This window comes from Centropristis striata, chromosome 4, assembly GCF_030273125.1.
Source record: "Centropristis striata isolate RG_2023a ecotype Rhode Island chromosome 4, C.striata_1.0, whole genome shotgun sequence".
Lineage (NCBI taxonomy): Eukaryota > Metazoa > Chordata > Actinopteri > Perciformes > Serranidae > Centropristis > Centropristis striata.
In genome coordinates, this window is record NC_081520.1 from 39,912,839 (window position 1) to 39,937,259 (window position 24,421).

Consider the following 24,421-nt stretch of genomic DNA (forward strand, 5'->3'; position numbering starts at 1 on the left):
TTTAAACACACCCAGCAGCTATGAGTCATGTTTCTGGCCACATGTTGACCTTAACTCTAATATTTACTCTCTTTTAGTTCTGTTGTTGGTCTCTACACTGCAAAAAAGCCAACTTGTATTTTTTGGCCTAAAACAGTGATTTAAGTTGGTAAAACTTGGAAATATAAATTACTGACATTTAGGGTATTAATGTAAGTTAGCACAACAAAGGAAGCCAGTTGTCTGCTCAAAAACAAGTTTGTGAGTTGTTGTTACTTATATCTTTAAGTTGGGGTTCAAAACAAGGGACAATAGTTCTGCTAACTCTTATTTCTTTGTTGTGAAATTCGGTCATTAGCGAAAGCTAGCGGCTAACTGAAGCTAGCAGCTAACTGATGCTAGCGGCTAACTGAAGCTAGCGGCTAACTGATGCTAGCGGCTAACTGATGCTAGCGGCACTGCTTGTTACAGCTACAAGAGTAGCCATTAGCGTATCAATGCTAACTCAAAATTGTGGTCACAACATTAGCTGACATTTCATAGCAGCGTTAAAATCGTGCCAGAGGAATTCAGAGTTGAGCAAACTCAAAAACAAAACTTAAAATATTTAATTTAATTGACCAACTGAAAATTTTATCGAAGTTTGTTGCCTTGAAATTTTGAGTTCACCCAACTTTTCTTTTTTTGCAGTGTACTAACTACTGGAGGAAATATCTGGCACTTGAGCTGCCAAATGCTTCACTATAGTTTTTTTGCCATTTGATGCTGAGTATCGCAGCTGCCTGCTGTGGCGGGAAACGACTCTATCAGAGCAGAGTGAGTGAACCACAACAGTAGAGTTCACTATAAAGATCTGTAAAGCCGCAAGGAGATTTAGGTCAGCAGATTAATCACTATGAGCGACCCCCCACCATGTCATATTGTTTTCACATTATGATTTGGTACATTGTTAGTATAAAATATTGGTTTTAGTCACTTCAGGTAAAAGATTGAAAGCTTCCTCCACCACTGTAGGCCTGAATGAATTTGAAAACTAATGTATTATATGGTGCAGCAGTGATTGATGGATCTGTGTGTGTGTGTGTGTGTGTGTGTGTGTGTGTGTGTGTGTGTGTGTGTGTGTTTGTGTGTGTGTTCTGCTATCTTTCTTTATGTGCAACACCATCACAAACTTTATTCTCCAGTGCTTGTAAGTTGCAGAAACACATTATTATCAGAGGAGTCCTGAAATGTCAAAGCCAAAATCAATATAAGGATTTATTCAGTTCCTGTTCACACACACACACACACACACACACACACACACACAAAATATATATATATAAACCAAATATTATACCTCTACTGCAAAGACACATTCATCTCACAGTCAATTATACAGATTACTGTGACACAAAGTTAACAAGGTTAAATAAATTGAGACTCATACTGCTGCACTTGAATGCTTACTCATGCATCAGCAGAGAACAGAGAACCATAATTATTTTTCAGTCCAAAGGGCCAGAAGAACATAATGCATACAAACACATTAATCTTCTATCATTTGGGGGTTGGCAAATACTATTATAGTAGGTTGAAGGATAACATTTTTGACATTTGACACTTTTTAAACAACCAAACATGTGTTTATGTAGTTTTGATTATATGCCTTTTTTTTCACTATTTATTCGCTTTAAGTCCTGCAGCTAAATATCTCTACAGCCTTTTCAGCCTCCTTTCATCTGCAAGCTTTCCACAGTGGTGACATAAACCAATCAAACGATCACTTGGGCTCCTACAAAAAGACCTGCAGCGCAGCATTCTTCTATAATACACTGCGATCCATATCTACTGCTTTCTCCTATCCGTGTCTTTTCACCATGGAATTTTTTCTCTCTCTCATGTGTTTGGCAGGTCGGTGTGCTGTATTGAGTTGTCCGCCTTGTATTGAATTGGGCCGCCAATTGATGCTGTGAATGGAGTAGATTTCTAGGCTCAAGGGTCAGTTCCTCATCGTGCGTTCAACAATAGTGACAAAGAGAGGAGCCAGAGAAGAGAGTGAGATGAAGAAATAGCTGAGACATTTTTTGAGGCTCCTTTTATTGCTGCTGTCAGTCGATGTGTCAGCAGGAGTTCCTCTGAGCAAGCATTACATTACAAAGGGCAGTACAAAGATGAACCAGTACAAAGTACAAGTACAACTTGTAAAGACAGACTCACAGCCTTGTGTGTAAATTATTTTAAAGCTGGGCTTGTGGATTTTGCATTAAAGGGATCATTAGATTTATTGATGTCATCTGTTTGAGCTAATGTCTCACTTATCTCACGCATCTGCAATTTTTCTTTTTTCTTTTTGTTGGTATGATAACTGGGCATTTCCCCCGGAGATAACGCAGTGAACAGGATTCTGTCCCTTTTGCACACTGTTGCTTGTTTTCTCCACATTTCTCTTCAGATGTAGAAGAATCGGCTGGCAATTAGGCTGCCATGCAGCAAATAAAGCAAATGAAACTGGAAAATAATAGGTTGCTGTACAGGTCTTCACAGCATGTGACAAGGGAAGCATGCAGAAGTGTGCATTTTTGTGTGTGTGCATACATGTGAAATGTGAAATGCGTGTTGATGCAGGCAAAGTAAGGAGAATAGGTGGGAGGGGGCACTGTGTATGAGGTTTTCAGGGAGAGAGGTTATGTGGGTCCCCTTTTTTCCTCTCTCTCCTTCTGTCACTCTCACTCAGTGCTGAGTGAGGCAACACCAGCTGACTGTCTGATTCCTCATATCACTGTGGGCTTATATATAGGCAGCAGGAAAAAAGCATTTCTGACCAGACAGGCAAGATCTGTAACAATAGAGACAAGGTGTGAAGAAAAAAAGGTGACGAAGAAAAAAGGACAAAAACAAGCTTATTTGCTGAACCGAGGTGACACCACACAAGGATATCCTCACTATCTCCAGTTTTAAACATCTGCACAGGTAAGATACTCTATCTCTCTCTGCCGTTCACTGCATGCACTGACATTTACAGACACAAGTCACACACATGCATGGAAGCACACATAGTTTGGGCATAGGACACACATTTTTCCACAAATATTTGCTCTTTGCATTTTTTTTATTGCTTAGAATTGAGAGATGTAATTTAAAATATGGTGTCATTTGCATAACTGTCTAATTAAAAGGTTTTTTTTTTTTGTGCAATTCATTACAATTTCAGGTGGCTAATACACAAGTATCATCTTGTATACGCAGCATACAGAGGATGCGCAATATAATGTAACAACTTCAGCAAAAGGACGTGAACAGTGAAATAACTTTAATAAGACTTAAATTACAAACTCTGCCATATAAGTGGTCCACATTAGAATTAATGCCAATTAGCAGTATTTGTAGACTTCGAAGGAGGTCTGTGAATCTGCACTTTGGGGCTCTTACATGAGTCATATGCATTATATGAATTGTACATATATGCACCTATATGCTTGATATCAGAAATACTACTTTACTTGTTTAGTAATACTTATTTTGTAATCAGTAAAGACAAAACATACATTCAGGTAAAAAAAATGCACAATTGTACAATTGCAACATATAGGAATTTTCAGTTAATATGTCATGTTCATTATTATATGAGGAATCTTAAACAAATATGATGTAAAAAAACATGAAGAGCACTTACAAAAATCACAAAAAGCAATCCCAGAATGAAGCTGAGATAGATGGATAGGATGGTCAAACACAGCGTGGTATCTCCCAGATACTGGCTGTATACAAATATGTACACCCACTCCCCAAATGTTTGACATGCTGCAAAAAATAAGGGGGTTGATTTGCAAGTCCGGTCCTCTTTTGTGTTTAGTATTTAAAAACAGGAAGAAAAAAAAACTTTGTTGATGCAAGCATGTCAGTGTAATTTCCTAGAAAAAGAAAAGTGTACCATGCTCAAAGCACAATTACATCTTATCTTGATTCTAACATCTTCAGTCCATTTCCTACAAGAGATGTAATTTCAATTGTAAAAATTGACACACTCTGTAGACCAGAAGCTGCACTGCCAAGGTAGCCAAGCTGTAAGATGCACAGCACTGTATAAATACAGTCTGTTGACAGAAAACCACACATCAAAGACAAACAAAAACACAGAGCACATCAGGAAAAGGTTAAAAAGATAACCTGTAAATATGAAGTGGATGGAACCGCAGTGAATACACAATGTGGATTGTGGCGTATCGTCTTGAAGCCTTGAGATCGGCTAATTGGCTGTCAATGTTGCAATTAAGTTTATAAATTGAACACACACTGTGAAAGGCTCAAAGTTCTAAGATGAAAGCACAAGGTCTGGTTTGGTAGCGACCTGTCAATCACAAGGAAACAACTGCTAATACATCTGAAATTGCAGACTTCTGAGTCAGAGTGTGCACAGTGTTCTAACAGCAAGGGAGCATCAGTTTGTTGTGCTAGCCCTGCAATGGCCACTCTAAAGAGGTTCAAGGAGGCCAGTGGCCCTGTAATACTGAGCCTGGCCCCCCTAACTGGATCTCAACCGACATTACTTTCTTTAGATTAAATTAAGATTAAGATTCCGTTTTAAACAAACACACTGTAACAGCGAGCGGGGAATTTGTCGTCTGCATTTAACTCACCCAGGTGAACACACCATGCTAAGCAGCAGTGGGCAGGACATTTCACCCAGTGGGGAGCAGTGGGGGGTTAGGTGCCTTGCTCAAGGGGCCTTACAGTCCTTGACCTGACAGTCCTTACTGGCAACCCTCCAGTTACAAGCCCGATTCCCAACCTCTAGACCAGTAGTTCTCAACCTTTCTGAGTCGCGACCCCCAATTTAACATGCATGTTGTCCGTGACCCCCGCTCACTGAACACAATCTCACACGCACAGTTCAGATCACCCAAAAAAGAAACAAAATGACCAAAAAAAGGAAACAAAATGATCAAGAAAGACACAAATTGACCACAAAATGATCAAAAAAGACACAAAATGACCAAAAAAGACACAAAATGACCCAAAAAAGACACAAAATGACCAAAAATGACACAAAATGATCAAAAAAGACACAAAATGACCAAAGACTCAAAATGACCAAAAAAAGACACAAAATGACACAAAATGACCAAAAAAGACACAAACTGACCACAAAATAAACAAAAAAGTAAATAAAATGATCAAAAAAGACACAAAATGACCAAAAAAAGACACGAAATGACAAAAAAAACACAAAATGACCAAAAAAAGACACAAAATTACTAAAAGAAGACACAAAATGACCAAAAAAAAGAAAACAAAATGACCCAAAAAGACACAAAATGACAAAACCAAGACACAAAATGACTAAAGAAAGACACAAAATGACTAAAAAGAACACAAAATGACCAAAAAAAGACATTAAGTGACCAAAAAGAGGAAAAAACACATGAACATTTTAACACAGTGGAGACAGAGCTGACTTCCAAAATGATTTGGTGACCCCCAGAAATCATCTCGCGACCCTAATAGGGGTCCCGACCCCAAGGTTGAGAACAGCTGCTCTAGACCACAGCCTGCCTGAAGTGGCCTCAGATTTCTAGCTAGATCATGTAAAATAAAAAAAATTGATGCACCGGGATGCATTCCTCATCATTTCACCTTGCGGCCCTCTGAAGAGTTAAATTAATAAGATGTCTTGGGATTTAAAGCCCTGACTTCTTTTTGCAACCAGTGGACACGCCCCCTGCTGGCCATTAGAAATAACTTAATTTAAAAAAACAGGCAGAAAGTTATTTCCTCATTGGCCTCCTTTTTTAGACCCAAAGACTGCTGCTTGAATAAAACTGATGAAGCTTTGTGTAGTTATTTGGCAATTAAAACAAGTCTAGTTATAATCCAATTATTAATTGCCTACTGTGTCAGTAAGGTAATGCATGAATGCACACACACACCCTGCAGCACCAACAACCACAAAACTGTTCTCACCAGACGGGAACACTTTGAGTGCTGATAAAATCTGCCAAGTGGAATTTAACTTAACATAACTAACCTTAAACCTTTTGTGCTGATTTTTCTAGCACTTGTGCAAATGCTGTATGTGTTTGTACGTCTTAAATTGTGATGGGTGTTCCACACAGCCGATGCTATTAGAGTGGCTTTGACCTCTCTTAATGAAAGGGTCAGCAGAAGATAATAACATTTAGCCAGCAGTTGATCATTAGCCCTGGAGACTGGGAGAGAGTTTTTCGCTGCAGTGAGAAATTTTCAGTGTGTAATCACTTTAAAACACATAAAAGCACCTGCTATCTGGTCCAGACTTTAGTGCAAGTCATACAAAACCGAGAGCGATCTGTAGAGTCAAAAACATGTTGTCCAAAAGTAATGAGATTGCAAAGTATTTTTATTTCCTGTCTGCCTGTCTAAATTATCTGCACCAAAACCATCAAACATTTTGTGTGGCAATAATGGAAAAGGAGCAGGTCTTCCATATTCTCAATTAAAATAATGAGATACGCCATTAACTCGTCAGAATTGCATATAATGAACTTAGACCTCCTTTGGGTTGCATGTGTGTCCAGCCTCTGCTCCAGCTCACTTTGGATGCTCCAGAGTTGCAAATGCAAAATTTAACACGCACGGGTTAGAAAATGTCATCGGAGTCAGAGAGAGCAAAGAAATGACGTGAAGACTGACAGGAAGGGTGAGCAGAAAAAATAGGGTGAGAGTTGTCAACAGTCGTTCTTTCCGATTTGCATTTTGAGGGCTCTCAATTCTCATCACGCTTCACAAATTAGCCCGAGGTCTGGCTGGTTTGCACAAAGGCCATGGCAACAGCGTTACTAGGCAAGGGTGGGTTTCTTCCAAGCTGTTAGATAATATAGATAGTGCCACACCAGATGGGATCAGGAAACATATTGTTGCTTTTGATCATGGACAAGAGCAGAACAAATTAGATATCAGACACTATGCAACCTGCTACTGAGAGACGCTTCCTCTGCTGCTGCTGAGCAAGATGTGGTAAATAAGATAATAAGACAATAACAACTTTTTTTTCCAAATGAACATGTAACATTTTCTCACACCTCCTTCAAACTGGTGTGCACTGGAGTGGATGCATCTGCTAAAGATTTAACAATCTGAATCAGTTATTCATCCAGTTATTGTTTGTTTTTATCAACACCAGCCTTGTTTAAAATATTTCTTTGATCAAGATTTATGATTATAATCTTGGCTGTGGCAAAGTTCAGCATTCTGCAGCAGGTTTTTACCACCTAATTAGGACAAAAAATGTAAATACACTGTAAAAAATGTTGAAATTACAGTCAAAACTGTCAAATTGCATCAGAAATAGGTTGTAAAATTAAACATTGTACATCACCGTAGTAGATACTTTTAATTACTGTAAATCAAAGAATAGTATAAAACTTTAAATTTTACCGCCATAAACTGTAGAAAACACACAGTTTTGCTGTAAAAATATAAAATTTTCATGCAAAGTTAATGGAGGAATACCATGATGACACAATTATCCTAAAAGTAATGGGATTATTCAGTATAAATTACAGTTTTTGCTGATATTTACATTTACATACGCTCACTGTATTTTTTACGGTGATGTTCTGGCAACCACAGCTGCCGGTATTTTACCGTGAATTAAACAGAACTTTTTTTACAGTGTAGATTGTCAGACACAACTTAATCTCATTGATAAAAATAGACACATAACTAATGCTTTCCTTTAAGCTACGTAAGTGAGGTTTGTTTGTTTTTTAAACTTAAAGGGACAGTTCAGCCCAAAATCAAAAATACATATTTTTCCCCTTATAATCTAGATTGTTTCTGATATGAGTTGCAGAGTGAGATGTCTGCCTTCTCTCGATTATAATGGCACGACATGGCACTTTGCTTGTAGTGCTCAAAGCCATCTAGATCCATTATATGAGAGAGAGGCAGGCTGATATCTGCAGCACTCTGCAGCTCAAACCAAAACAATCGAGACTGATAAATACCACAACAAATAAGGGAGCAATGTATGTTTTTAATTTTAGTGTGAGCTCTCCATTTGAGTATAAACAAGTACATCTGGTAAAAAAAATCTGTCTAATCTTTTTAATGCTAGTGTAAAATGTGCCACTAGCATTTAGCTGGATTGAGACAACATGGTCTCACAGGAATCCGTGAAATAGCCACGGATTTGCTTAACTCAAAATCCGTGGAATAGCCACGGAATCGCTCAAATTTCTGTGAAACTGACACGGATTTCGCTACAATGCAAGTTAATGACAGTCATATCCCGTGGCTATTCCAACATACAAAGTGATTATGTACATTCACTGAGTGAATATTTAGAAAATAAAACATATATTTCTCGCTAGAAATGTGATCAAAATCCATTTTTATGCAGAAACTAAGTCAAAATATTGATTTTTTCACTAAAAATGAGAGAACTGTCCGCCATGTTTTTTGTTCTGACCGCCGGGACCTTGAAAGTCACGTGACTTGGAACAAACCAATAGGAAAAAATATCCATGGAATAGCCACGGTATATGACTGTCATTAACTTGCATTGTAGCGAAATCGGTGTCAGTTTCACAGAAATTTGAGTGATTCCGTGGCTATTCCACGGATTTTGAGTTAAGCGAATCCGTGGCTATTTCATGGATTCCTGTGAGACCAGGTTCATTGAGACCTAGGAAACATTGTGACCAGATGGAACGTTATGATACACAACTCAAGATTTGATATGTTTTTTCTTAGTTAATATGTACAGCATAAGGTACCCAACTCATTGGAAATATGATATTACAGGATCAAAAATATGCTGAATGCTGAATTGCAGTACTCCCGTGATGCCTATTCTCTATCTTCATCAAAATTAGAAAACATTATAAAGCCCTTTCAGTCATGAAGCTGCACCACACTCAGAAATTTAACTTCCACAAGGAGAGTTCGGCAAAGAAAATAGCAACACAATTTAAGTTGATCCAGTTGCTTTCTTGAATCAGCTCTGATATGTATGACTCAAACATTTGGTCTGCTGTTTCTAAATGTTAATGGAAAAAACAAACCATGTTGTGCCTTTCAGCAAATGTTCTAATTCAAAACACATAGGGAGGCTTACTGTTGTTGTTTAAAAGCCACGGCCTGCCTGGCACCGCTGCCCCCCTTGAAGAGTTTCCTCATCCAACTATAAACGGGAACTGCGTATGTGGCTTTTATTGAGGTAACAATAAATAGAGCAGCGATGCCCTGTTTGCGTCCAGCCTCCCTGATGAGGGCGTAAAAGATCACAACTGCAGCATTTTCTGTTCTTGTAAAATAAAAAAAAAGGTTGCATTTAATCACAGCACACTTTCTTGAGCATTTTCATACTTCACCCAAATCTCACAAGTTGCTATTTACCTTCAGACAACAGTAATGGGAGGAGTTTATTTAAAAATAATGAAGAAAAGAAACAAAACATTCGTATAAACTCAAACAATTTCAGAAACATTTTTGATATCAGGACCGTCTAGAGGTGTGAATCAGCAGAGGGACCAATATACGATTTTATCCCGATACTTGAGTCCTGATACGATATTATTGCGATTTTTAGCATTTTGTGATACAATATATTGTGATTTTACTGTTTATCTGCATTTTGTGTCCACAAAATTAAATTCGATCAATAATTGTTTTATCAAATCAGAGAAAATACTCATATTATTGATAATATTCATCTCACTTCAGTCTTTTTATTTCTCCACAATGAGTTCAAACACACAGACTGACCAACAAAGTATTCAGTCAAATTGAACTTAACTGATATCAAACATGTATGGACGACAACAACCGCAGCATTTTCTCAAACTTTCCTCAACTTTAAGCGTCACTGCTCTGAATTTTTTTGAATGAAACATGAAACTAACTAACTTTGCAGCTATAACTTTCATTAGATCTTATACCTTGATACCAGTATCTCCAGTATATTCCTAAAAGTGAGCCGGCTACGGCCTCTGCAAAAAAAAAAACCCTGCGAAAATATTGACGGAATAATGACGCAAAATAATGCTACTTGGCGGCCATGAATCATTATAATATTGCCACGCAAAACATGATAATATTATGCTGTATCGATTTTTCTCCCACCTCTAATACCATCCAACAATACACACATTTCCACCAGAGTTTGCTAAATATACTGCTGAGGTCTGGAGTGATGCAATGCAAAGTGACAATATCGATACATCATCTTCAAAACACACCTTTATTTTAAAATTCCCACATTATATATATATATATTTTATTTATTCAAAAATGCCTGGAGGAGCTCAATAATAAATCATACTTGATTGGCTTTTTGTGAGTTGATAAAAGTAAAACTCACTGTGTTAATTTGCATATGATATTATCTTATATTGATCCCCATGAATCAAATGGAATCTCACAGTGGCAGACTTTGTGATATGAGCAAAACATCGTATCTTCAATCCAATCCAATCCAATCCACTTTATTTATATAGCACAATTTTAGCAAACACAAGGTTTCCAAAGTGCTGCACAAACAATAAATACATAACACAATACAAAGAGATGTAGTAAACAATAGAACAGTAAGATGCAATAAGATAAAATAAATTAAAAATGGGATAAAAATAAATAAAATAAAATGTAAAATGTACTGCCTGCACAAAATAAAATATGCATGAATACAATAAAAACAAAAAATCATAAAATCAACACTCTACGTGGTGTTTCAAGCCAACGAGAAGAGGTGGGTTTTAAGAAGAGATTTAAAATGAGTCCAAAGAAGCGATATATTATCGTATCATGATGAAACTTATGTGACTTGCATCCCTATTGTAAATTTTCTGGGGGAAAGCTGCAACAAGAGCATTGCATTCAATCCCTCTGACTTCACTTTGTAGTCTATACAACCTGCAGTAACTTGAGACCTTTACCTCAATTTGTACTTTCAAATGGATTTCCAAAGAGACCTTTAAAATAAAAAGAATCCAACAAATCGTTAGGGGGGAGCACCAGAATAAAGTCTATATATGGGAAATATAGATCTGTAGACAAAGGTCAGGATCAAAAGAAAAGAGAACATGACATCAATAAAAATATTCAATGCCATCAGAAAATCTTTTGATGTGCAGGCACAGATTTATGGAGACAGTTTGGTGTTTCCAGTATTAACTGCCAAAGCCAAAAGGCCACAGCATGGCGGGGAACAACTCCCAGCCAGCTGCATGTGAATGTGGTTTGCATGTGTTTGATAGAAAAGAAAATCTTACTTTGTATGAGATCCAACAAGCCTGTTTCAGTCAGGCACTGTTCCACTCGCTTCCCCAACACACTGGAGTTTTCTCATATCTCAAAGAGGATTTCTGTCATCTGCATTTCTCAAAATACAAAACATTTTAGTCAGGATTTCTGTCCATCTTATGAGATTGGATCTACTTTTTATCTGTAAGCATTAGGGTATGCACTTAACCCTTAATAGGGCACTCATTTAAATACTTGCAAATTCCAAATTTCAACCCTAGAGAATAAATGAGGATATTACACACTGCCAGAATGTGTAAAAAAAAAACAACATACAGACCCGGGGGATATTTTGAGAAAAAAGTTTATGAGATTAAAGTGATGAATCTGCAAGGAAAAGGTTGATTTTTTTCCCCCACTTTTTTCTTGTAAATCTGAATTTTTTTTTATTCTTTCTCTAAATTTGCCACTTTAATCTAGTCTCTTTAATCTCCTTAATCTGGGGACCCCATTTTGATGTCCACTGAAGTCACCAAATATAGTTCTTCGCCCAATAAAGGGTTAACAAGGAACTTATATTTAGTTGTGGAAAATATATCTAGCCGCTAGCTTTTGCTAATGAAACTAAATATTTTTGTTTTTGAGTTTGCTCAACTCTGAATTTCTCTGGCACGCTGTACCAGCCGCTATGAATGTCAGCTAATGTTGTGACCACAATTTTGAGTTAGCATTGATACGCTAATGGCTACTCTTGTAGCTGTAACAAGCAGAGCCGCTAGCATCAGTTAGCCGTTAGCATCAGTTAGCCGCTAGTATCAGTTAGCCGCTAGTATCAGTTAGCCGCTAGCATCAGTTAGCCACTAGCATCAGTTAGCCGCTAGCATCAGTTAGCCGCTAGCATCAGTTAGCCGCTAGCATCAGTTAGCCGCTAGCTTTCCCTAATGACTGAATTTCACAACAAAGAAATAAGAGTTATCAGAACTATTGTCCCTTGTTGTGAACTCCAACTTAAATATATAAGTAACAACAACTCACAAACTTGTTTTTGAGCAGACAACTGGCTTCCATCACATTATTGCGCTAAATGTCAGTAATTTATATTTCCAACTTTTACCAACTTAAATCACTGTTTTAGGCCAAAAAATACAAGTCAGCTTTTTTGCAGTGCAGTTGAAACAAATTAGTGTAACAGTCAGTCATGCCTTTAGGCCAGTGTTCACAATACCAAACCCCTAGAACTAGCTTAGTAACAAGCTGGGCACAGTGTGGAAATATTATAATTCATACTGATTATGGTAGGCAGATCCAATTGGAGCTAAATTGTAGGTTGATGCAGTTGCAATTTTACCACCATATGTGAACAAAGAAGTCAATATTTAAAATCACATTTTGTTCTACAACATGCAGAGACATTATAATAATCCTCAATAAAATTACACAGCAATATAATTTTATCATTTAAACGCCTGACAAAAACACTGCACCTACATTTAATATTCTTGACAATCAAGTGAAAACCAAACCAGTTCACATCATCTCTTAATGATATATTTTATGGCTGTGGACTCCTACTATATATCTACAGGCTGCTCTGAAGGCACAGCAGTGGACAGGGACTGAATTTAACAGCTATTTGAAGGAAGAGACACTGCAGGGTGTATGATGGACTTTACAAGGCATTGGGGCATAAAGATATGTTCATTATCTCTGATGACTCTGTAGAAAGGGCAGGGAAACTTTAAAACGTTTCTCATTTATAACCAAACTCAGTTTATAGCCAAATGGCTATGTAGATAGCCGATAATGAACCTCTTCCCAGAGAAGTTTCAGAAAACTTCTACAAAAGAGATTCATGTTAAAAGAAAACAAAATGAAAAGCATATCACTGCAAAAGTATGAACATAATGGAATATTCTTTGACATGAAGTGGAAGCCAACCAAGCATTCCTCCTCACTGAAGTCGTACAGTTGGCTACACAACTTCTTGATCAACATGAATCACTATCAGAGCATTTTTATGATCACTTTTGGATCAAAACAGCATACTTTTCCTGCATATTCACTGACTACAGTGAACCAAACAGCAGCTAAAGGGCCCCAGACCAAACACCATGGGTTTTACAGGTTTCAGTAAGATGAATGCCAGTCAGACGGATACATTATAGAGGATATCTTATTTTTTTTTTAATGCCAATTCACGGCATTCTTGTTATTTCAATTTTTTTCTCGAACTGCATAAAAAAAATACCCTCCTCTCATTATTTTTTTCTGCTACCTGGCCCCAATCCTCTTCCGAAGTACATTAACTAAGGTTACACTGAACAAATAAGGTTTAAGTTGTAGCCCACTGCTCATTCACTTTAGACTCCGAAGAACTATATTTGGTAACTTCAGGTAATATTTCGAGAAAACAGTTGCAAATTTACTAGGTTAAAGTGGCAAATCTACAAGAAAAAAAGTCGCAGATTTAAGAGATTTAAAGTGGCAAATCTGCGCGAAAAAAGTTGCAGATTTACGGGAAAAAAGTCGGAAAAAAGCAACTTTTTTCTCCCAGATTCACCACTTTAACCCTTAATAGGACACTCATTGAAATACTTGCAAATTCCAAATTTCAACCCTAAAGAATATTGGAGGTTATTACATAATGCCAGAATGTGTAAAAAAAAAACCCAACAAGATTACGAGATTAAAGTGGCAAATCTACGAGAAAAAATTGTGCAGATTTATGAGATTTAAAGTGGTGAATCTGGGAGAAAAAAGTTGCTTTTTCCCACTTTTTCCTAGTAAATCTACGACTTTTTCCGCACAGATTTGCCACTTTAAATCTAGTAAATTTGCAACTTTTTTCTCGAAATATTACATGAAGTTACCAAATATAGTTCTTTGCCTGATAAAGGGTTAAGTATGACATGTATGGCACAGCTGCACCACCAGTCCATTATCATGCCTCTTAAAATTCAAGGGTGTCTCTGTTCACACTTCCACTTGATTAGTCTAATTTACCCTGAACAACAACATTTTAGATGCAAAAATCCAGAACTAACTGTCCAAACAGAAAGATGGTAAAATGGAGAATCAGTGTAAGCTTTAGTATATTTTTTTGTTATTAATATTATTATTTTTCATTACATTTAGTCCCCCTGTTATGTTTGTAATTGAAGATTAAAGTTGCATACACAGGTGTTTAAATTGTATTTTGTTTTAACAAAAACATTTGGAAGAAAAAAAATGCTGAACAATACTTTCACAAAGAATATACCATTATGGAAAAGGCCCCATAATATCTCCATAATGTCAAATAGGCCTGTTATTCTTCATGCTTACATTCCCCCAAAGCCTGTAAATTATGGGAGAGATTTTTATTGCATAGATTTATCATTGCACTTTAACATTACCCAGGTCTCCAAAGAAGTCTTTAAAAGGCAAGTTACTTACCTGCTGAAGTATTCAGCCACGTTTGGCTTAATCTGAGCATGTTTTTAATATTAGTCACTGAGAGTTCCTTTGAAGCATAATTACAGATGGAGGTTAATGGATTAGTTTATTTTTCTTTCTTTTTTTCTCACAGCATTGAAAACCTACATAAAAGAAATTTTCAATGTAACCACACTTATCTTTCCAGAAACATTGTCCCTGTAATTTTGTTTTCATCAGAACCGAAATAGTCCCCGGCCATATAAATTTTACATTTGTCCTGAGGATGGGAAATCAACTGGAATATAAGAAGAAATGTAAAACATCACTGTGAACACTGATGAATTAAATGTCAGTGACATTACTGATAGACAGTGATTTCAGTGACACTTTCATTTATTCAGTTCCTTCTACACTGCAAAAAAGCCAACTTGTATTTTTTGGCCTATAACAGTGATTTAAGTTGGTAAAACTTGGAAATATAAATTCTTGACATTTAGGGCAATAATGTAAGTTAGCACAACAAAGGAAGCCAGTTTTCTGCTCAAAAACAAGTTGGTGAGTTGTTGTTACTTATATCTTTAAGTTGGGGTTCAAAACAAGGGACAATAGTTCTGATAACTCTTATTTCTTTGTTGTGAAATTTGGTCATTAGCGAAAGCTAGCGGCTAACTGATGCAAGCGGCTAACTGATGCTAGCGGCTAACTGAAGCTAGTGGCTAACTGATGCCAGCGGCTAACTGATGCTAGCGGCGCTGCTTGTTACAGCTACAAGAGTAGCCATTAGCGTATCAATGCTAACTCAAAATTGTGGTCACAACATTAGCTGACATTTCATAGCGGCTGTACAATCGTGCCAGAGAAATTCAGAGTTGAGCAAACTCAAAAACAAAACTTAAAATATTTAGTTTAATTGTCCAACTTAAACTTTTATCGAAGTTTGTTGCCTTGAAATTTTGAGTTCACCCAACTTTTCTTTTTTTTTTTGTAGTGTAGAACATGTGCAGAGGACACATATTAAGTATTCATGTGATCCTAAAAGATAAGGTTTATCACTTCCTGTCATGCTTATTGTTGATGATGCTCTTCCTTGTTTTAAGGTTGGCCTCCAGAGACATGGATATATTCATGCATGGGGATTTCAGTGTGATTGGTAACACCAGTCATGACACGGGACGAGAAAGACTAGAAGGCATCAGAAGTCAAGGGCTCAACAACAGCGACCCCCTGGATATGTTTATAGGGATGGAGCTTCTTCTACGTTTCCGGCCTCTCTTCCTGCCTCTCTACTGCCTCGTGGTGATCGTGGCTGGTGTTGGAAACTCCTTCCTGTTGGCCTGCATCTTATCTGACAAGAAGCTCCACAATGCTACCAACTTTTTCATTGGAAACTTGGCAGCTGGAGACCTGCTGATGTGTTTGAGTTGCGTTCCACTGACTGTGTCGTATGCCTTCGACAGCCATGGCTGGGCGTTTGGGAGACCCCTGTGCCACCTGGTGCCCCTGCTGCAATGTGCCACCGTGTTTGCATCAGTGCTTTCACTCACTGCCATTGCTGTGGACCGCTATGTGGTTGTAGGTAAGGGACACAGCATTATGTTATTTTATTTTCTTATTTTATTTTATTTGCACAGTTAGAATTACATAAAATGACAAAGATAACATATAATGTAAAGTGCAGGGGGAGGCAGAAAACCCATGGGTTTAAATAATAAATAAGTCTGCAGATGGGCTTATTTATCTGCAGATGGGCTTATTTATTTAAAGCCTCCACCTAAAATTTCATGAGAAAGTAATAAACTGATAATGGAAAAAACAAATGTATAACATCAACAAGTTATAATGGCAATAGCAAAAACAATTAAAAACAGAAATGAACATGTTAAAAAAGTGTATTTGTGTGTGAACTAGAATTTCAAAACAGCAGTTAAATGAGCTTTCAGACATCTTTTGAAGCATTTTACAGAGATGGAGTTCTTTGCCGGATGGGAAAAGGTATTTATCCATAATTTAGAACAATAAATTGACGTCTGCATGTCAGAAATCTTGGAGGATGAAGATCTAAAGATTGACGCGTTGAATAAGAGTGAATCTGAGAATTAAATTTAAAAATAAGTGCTTTGGAAAGTTTTCATGATCTGAATATACCTTAAAAATAAAAATACATATTTGAGAAATATTGAAAATATTGTAAAAAAAAAAAAAAAAAAAAAAACAGTAAAAAAAAGTGGGTTTTAAAATTAATCTCAATTTTACAATTAATCTTAATTTTAAAAAACCACAAAGAACAAATAAAAACAAAAAATAAAACAGAGCAAAGGCTCAGTAAGAGTTAAAAGCCAGTGAATAAAAATGGGTTTTAAGATTTCTTTTAAAAGCGGACAGTAAGAAGGCCTGCCTGATGTGCAAAGGTAAATTGTTCATATACACAATGTACTGCCTTATATGCACAGTATATTAACTAAATGTTAATTTTTTTTTTGTTTAATTGCTATAATCCTCAAAACCTCTTATATATTTCTTATATTTTGTTACTATATTTGCCTTTTTTTATATTTAATCTTTATAAAGGAGCATCCCAGTAAAAGCATATTACACATTTATACTTTTTCAACTGGCGAGACAAATAAAACATCTTGAATCTATCAACGCATGCTGATTTGTCCCCCTCAGATGGGATTAAATCGAGACATAGACAGACTGTTTTCTTCTCATAAAAATTTAGCCATCAAAATAATTTTTGAAAATGCTCCAACACATTCTTAATTTGTATCCAAAGGATTGTTTGTTAAACAACAGAGAGAGGAAATTAACCGATTTATGCTTAATACAGGCTAGACGCTTGATTTCTCTTTGTTGGAAAGATGTCAAAAGCCCTTCTGTTGGTCGCTGGCTCAAAGAACTATCAGCATGTCTTGTCCTTGAAAAGTTAACATACTGTATACATTGAAAAAGAAATCTGACAAATTTAAAGAGATTGGGAATCCCTTTCTTGCATTCTTGGAGAACTGTGAAATTGAGGAAACTTTGGAAACCTGAAGGTGATGTTGTCCCTAATGGTTGATATCTTAACCATGTGATGCTAGCTGTGTATGAATATGTCATGTCATTACCCACTTTTTTATTTTATTTTATTTTCTATTACTATTATTATTAGTTCTGTTATTTCTTTTCTTTAAGTATTTATTTTTCCTTTGGGGTGGGGGGAGTGGATTCCTTTATAGTTTGACTTTGATGCTTTGTCAAATGTATTAAAATGTCATTTTTGTAAACTGTTAAAACTCAATAAATACATGTCTATAAAAAAAAAAAATGCTCCAACACTATGAAAAACTCAAAACATACAGAGGCTTCATTGTGTAGAATAATGGCTTTGCATTTGCTTCCCTCTCTGCTCCAGCTCACCCCGTACGGAGGAGGATCTCTGTGTGGGGTTGTGGTGCGATCACTCTGGCGGTCTGGCTTTTATCTCTGGCCCTGGCGGCGCCCCCATCTCTCTACACTCGCTATCTGGACCTGCGACCCAGCGGCATAGACCTGGTAGTGTGTGAGGAATTCTGGCCTCAAAGTGGCAATCTCCGGCTTCTCTACTCCTGCTTTATACTCATAGCTTCCTATATGATCCCGCTGCTGTCTGTCAGCATTTCCTATTGTGCCATTACTGTCAGCCTGAAACGCTATTCTGTTCCCGGGGAGCCGTCCAACAGCCAGCAGTGCTGGAGCCAAAGAAGGAAGAAGACTTTCTCTCTGCTGGTTGCCTCAGTGCTGGCGTTCGCTCTGTGTTGGCTGCCCCTGCAGGTTAGTAAAGCCAAGAACTAAAGCTGTGAGCCATCCTTACTCGTTCATGCATCCATATTCTTCTGTTAATCTGTGGTTGGGTTTTGAAGGCAGCATATATGTAAACCCTCCAGCATGTTCTGGGCCTCCCACATGTTGAATTGGCACCAAACATCTCTTATGACAGACCCCCAGGAGGCATGCTGATCAGATGTTCCAACATCCTTAAATGGCTCCTTTTGATGCTCAAACTATGCCCCTGTGACAAGGAAGCTGTGTTATCACAGGCAATAGCTTAGGGCAGTAGTTCTCAACCTTTTTGAGTCGCGACCCCCAATTTAACATGCATGTTGTCCGCGACCCCCGCTCACTGAACACAATCTCACACGCAAAGTTCAGATCACCCAAAAGACACAAAATGATCAAAAAAAGACACAAATTGACCAAAAAAGACACAAAATGACCAAAAAAAGGAAACAAAATGACCAAAAAAAGACACAAAATTAACAAAAAATGACCAAAAAAGGCACAAATTGACCACAAAATGATTTTAAAAAGACATAAAATGACCAAAAAAAGACACATTACCAAAAAAGACACAAAATAAAAAAAGACACAACTTGACTACAAAATGACTTAAAAAAAAGACACAAAATGACAAAAAAAGACACAAAATGACAAAAAAAGAAACAAAATGACAAAAAAAAGACACAAAATTACCAAAAAAGACACAAAATAACAAAAAAAAGACACAAATTGACTACAAAATGATAAAAAAAAGACACAAAATGACTATAAAAAGACACAAAATGACAAAAAAAAGAAACAAAATGACAAAAAAAAGACACAAAATTGACAAAAAATGACCAAAAAAGGCACAAATTGACCACAAAATGATTTAAAACAGACAAAAAATGACAAAAAAAGACACAAAATTACCAAAAAAGACACAAAATAACAAAAAAAAAAGACAAATTGACTACAAAATGATAAAAAAAAAAGACACAAAATGACTATAAAAAGACACAAAATGACTAAAAAAAGACACAAAATTACCAAAAAAAGGAAACAAAATTACCAAAAAAGACACAAAATTACCAAAAAGACTAAAACACATGAACACTTTAACACAGTGGAGACAGAGCTGACTTCAAAAATGATTGGGCGACCCCCAGAAATCATCTCAAGACCCCAACTGGGGTCCCGACCCCAAGGTTGAGGATAGCTGGCTTAGGGTAGAGAAAAGAAAAAAGATTGATTAATGGACCACTATATTAAGCAGCCAATGGGAAGCAGTTTAACTTGCCCAGAAAAGGGAAACCGGGCCGTGCTCACCTCTGGTTCTGCAGACTGGTTTTAGGGACAAGGAACCTCTTCTCTCTGGCTTATATGACCTTTTCTATGGAATTTGAGGAAGATCTTGATTTAAGAGTAAGGCTTTGGAGGAAGATCAAGTTTACATTCCTCTGCAGGTGCCATAAATCATAAACTCGACAGCAGTGAAGAGATAAAAAAGGAGTGAAGCTTTAACTGTCTGTGAGATGATTAAATCTTATACATCATTAACCACAGAACCTCATCATCAGGTACATCAAAAACCAGCATTATGTCCACAATGAGCCATGCAAAAGTCAAACATAATCAAATTTAATTATATTCATGGAAGAAGGTGGCAACGTTTACATTGTGGTAGGACTGCACAGACTTCACAAAAGCACATTGCTAATCAACATGGTCTCACAGGAATCCGTGAAATAGCCACGGAATCACTCAAATTTCCGTGAAACTGACACGGATTTCTCTACAATGCAAGTTAATGACAGTCATATCCCGTGGCTATTCCAACATACAAAGTGATTATGTACATTCACTGAGTGAATATTTAGAAAATAAAACATATATTTCTCGCAAGAAATGTGATCAAAATCCATTTTTATGCAGAAACTAAGTCAAAATATTGATTTTTTTCACTAAAAATGAGAGAACTGTCCGCCATGTTTTTTGTTCTGACCGCCGGGACCTTGAAAGTCACGTGACTTGGAACAAACCAATAGGAAAAAATATCCATGGAATAGCCACGGGATATGAATGTCATAAACTTGCATTGTAGCGAAATCCGTGTCAGTTTCACGGAAATTTGAGTGAATCCGTGGCTATTCCACGGATTTTGAGTTAAGCGAATCCGTGGCTATTTCACGGATTCCTGTGAGACCAGGTTCTTGCTAATATTGCATGAATTAATGTAATTAATAGCATTTAACTTCTGATTCAGTGCATACGGTACAGGCCAAAAGTTTGGACACACCTTCTCATTCAATGTGTTTCCTTTATTTTCATGACTATTTACATTGTAGATTCATCAAAACTATTAATGAACACATGTGGAATTAGGTACTTAACAAAAAAGTGTGAAATAACTGAAAACATGTCTTATATTCTAGTAAGCAAAGGGTGGTTACTTTGAGGAATCTAAAATACAAGATATGTTTTCAGTTATTTCACACTTTTTTACATAATTCCATATGTGTTCATTCATAGTTTTGATGCCTTCAGTGAGAATCTACAATGTAAATAGTCATGAAAATAAGGAAAAACGCATTGAATGAGAAGGTGTGTCCAAACTTTTGGCCTGTACTGTATATAAATACATTCAGGGCAATAACACATTTTTTTTCTCTGCCACTGTGTAGGTGCTGAACCTGTTGCTGGACCTGGACCCAGACTTCCACATGATAGGGAAGCGCTACATAAACGTCTTACAAGTCTGCTGTCATTTAGTGGCAATGAGCTCCGCGTGTTATAACCCCTTCATCTACGCCTCGCTGCACAGCAAGGTGCGCATGCACCTCAGAGGCTACTTCTTTCCCTGTCGCAATAATCAGAGCGGGATGGTGGAGAGGGTGACGTCCAGGAGCTGATTTCTGACTGTACCCCCTCCCGCTATGAGACCACCAGAGCCCTACAAGACCACACCTGCAGCCCCTAACACCAATGTTAACGTCTGAGGTGTCCAGGAGATATAAACCAACTGCTTCACATTGATTTCAACCATGTTTTTCCCGCATTCCAACAGGACATTCGGTCCTCTCTTGTACAGTGTCACCGCAGGCAGCGCTAAATAAGGCCACTTGTGACAAACAGTCGAAGAAGAAGCAGATCTTGACCAGACCGTATGATGTTGAAGAAGATTAAGCCATCCACTGGGATCCCTGTGTTTTTCTTGGACGGTAGAGCTGCTGGCATAGACACTAAGCAGATCCTGCAGCTTTTGAAAGGCCAGCAGGGGCATAAACACACCCCGAGGCTGAGGGGTTTGTAGCAGACACGCTGGAGGCTGAGACCAGGGGGGGGGGGCTGGTTACAGCGCCTGGTTTCAGGACTATTTTAACAGCAAACGCATCAGTGAGCTGACCAGACAATGAACTCTCCTCACCAGACTGCAGGCAAAGAAGAGAGCACGTGCAATACTTGCAATGTGATTGTGTTATTTTTTTTCCTGGTGCAGAATATCTGTGCTTCAAAATCATTTCTCTATCCCCTTTTTGGTAGTTTTCTCTCTGTCTAACTTTGTGTCACCTGTGCACATACACTACTGGTCAAAAGTTTTAGAACACACCAACTTTTCCAGAATTTAATTGAAAATTATGCAGTTTAATGTCTCTGAAATGAAAGCACATTTGCAGCATTTAAAATTCTTTATTGAGCATGATAGTGTTTTGAAAGTAAAAAAAAAGATTCAAAATCACATTTTATGTTGGACTAAAGGACTAAAAAAAGACACAAAAGGACTAAAAAAAGACACAAAATGACAAAAAAAAGACACCAAAAGACACAAAATGACTAAAAAAGACTCAAAATGACCAAAAAAAGACACAAAATGACTTACAAAGACATGAAAAGAATTCAAAAATGGACAAAATAGCCCAAGACTCCATAGAGTTAAGTTGTTAACCCATTTCTTGTTCCCTGAAAAAGGCCTACTTGTATAATTCTGAAATGTACATTATTTTTCAGTTTTGGTTAAGCTTACCTTTTTTTATTTACCTCTGGCAGTTCACCACTTACCTTTGTACCCTTTCAAGCTGTTCATTTGACTTGAACTGCTTGAATTTCAATAAAAAACTGGAAAAATTGGGGTGTTCTAAAACTTTTGACCGGTAGTGTAGATAAAAACTGTTTGTGCATGCATGTGTAGTGTGCTTAGTTTTGTATGGAGATGGTTGGAAAATAACAATATGTACAGCACTGGGAGGAATCAGCAGTGTATATCTGACACCTTCAAACCTCTGTTTCTAAAATTTAATCAATGTCAATTTATAATTGTGCTACCCGAAAAACAAACTCTCAGTGGTTTAGCTCTGTGTGGATAAAATGACAGAATGATCAACTTAATATTCAGAGCATGAACAATAAAGTCACCCATGCTTCACTGTGATGCTGCTATTGAGTTCCCATCAGATTAGCACTTTCTTATTGCTTCCGTTTTTTTGGACAAAGTCTTGGTATTAAGTTAATCTATGAACATGTCTCCTGTTAAGAGACACACAAAAGAACCATCTTATGTGATCCAGATGACATTTAAGCAGGATTAATACTGTTCACTTCCACCATTTTTATTGTTATTTCTGGTAAGGTTATAATTTTCTATTGTTAAAGTTGTGAATCTGGGAGAAAAAAGTTGCTTTTCCCCACTTTTTTCTCGTAAATCTGCAATTTTTTCACACAGATTTGCCACTTTAAGTCTCTTAAATCTGTGACTTTTTGTCTTGTAGATTTGCCACTTTAATCCAGTAAATTTGCAACTTTTTTCTCAAACCAAATATAGTTCTTCGCCTGATAAAGGGTTAACTGGATAGGTTGTTACAATGTATTACAAACAAAAAGCATCATAGTGCAGGGCAGACTGTTCGCCAGCAAACCGCCATTTAAAAATATAACAACAACATTTCTGTGGCGAGCCAACTGGCAGAACTGAAATGTAGCTTAGTGCAAGCTAAAAAGGCTCCAGCTCCCCAGTCAGTGCTGCTGATGCCAACTGTCTCCTTTTAAAAATCAGATTACTCTGTTGTTTGTTGTTGTTGCTCGGTTGCCTTGTTTTTTTGTTTATCTCTAAGTGAACCTTGAGACTGCCTTTAGCTCTGCTAAATTTGATTTGTTTCTTTGAAGAGGAGAGTAAAGTTGTTTTATCGGGGAACTTCACCTTCCTTCAATGCCAATCCAAAGTTAAAGCCCCTGCAACTTACTTAGAGGTCTTCATTATTTCTTTATGACATTAAATATTAATGATAATAAGCCGCTCAGCAAGAAAAACAAACTTACAAAACTCAGATACGTATCAGGAATTTGTGGGTGCAGATTTAAAAAAACAGTGGTGGTGAAAAAACAAAAATTACATTTGTACAGCAACTTCACCTCATATTTAAGTGTTTTATTAGGTGGCGCCCCCTAGTGGCTGTAGTATGAAGGACACCAAGGTGGAAGTGAGAATATAAAGAATGACAAAGTCCACTATGGGTTTTTAACCCAGGAGAACGGTATATGTGTCCCATATTAAACAGAAGGCATTGCTATTTTTCTGTCTATTTCAAGATAGTAAGTTAGTACATAACCATGTGATGTCTATGTTCAGATTTAGGCCATTCTTTATTTACCCTATGTAACTACCTCACTTCTGGTACCACCTTCCATTTATTAGGGACCCTATTGTAATTGAAGGAATTATTTTTATTTATTTATTGTTATGCCAAACCATGTACTTCACTGCAAAAAAAGAAAAGTTGGGTGAACTCAAAATTTCAAGGCAACAAACTTTGATAAAATTTTAAGTAGGGCAATTAAATTAAATATTTTAAGTTTTGCTTTTGAGTTTGCTCAACTCTGAATTTCTCTGGCACGATTGTAACGCCGCTATGAAATGTCAGCTAATGTTGTGACCACAATTTTGAGTTAGCGCTAATGGCTACTCTTATAGCTGTAACAAGCAGCGCCGCTAGCATCAGTTAGCCGCTAGCGTCAGTTAGCTGCTAGCTTTCGCTAATGACCGAAT

General features: G+C 37.1%; 1 protein-coding gene across 1 annotated transcript; it reads left to right on the plus strand.

Annotated features, from left to right (window-relative positions):
- Positions 1–2,797: 2,797 nt before the first annotated feature.
- si:dkey-202l22.3 (7 transmembrane receptor domain-containing protein) lies at positions 2,798–21,978 on the plus strand. The gene is made up of 4 exons (XM_059330654.1): positions 2,798–2,931; positions 15,699–16,177; positions 17,999–18,396; positions 21,066–21,978. Exons 2-4 carry the CDS (start codon positions 15,715–15,717, stop codon positions 21,291–21,293), a joined length of 1,089 nt encoding a protein of 362 aa, XP_059186637.1. The 5' UTR covers positions 2,798–2,931; positions 15,699–15,714; the 3' UTR covers positions 21,294–21,978.
- Positions 21,979–24,421: the final 2,443 nt, after the last annotated feature.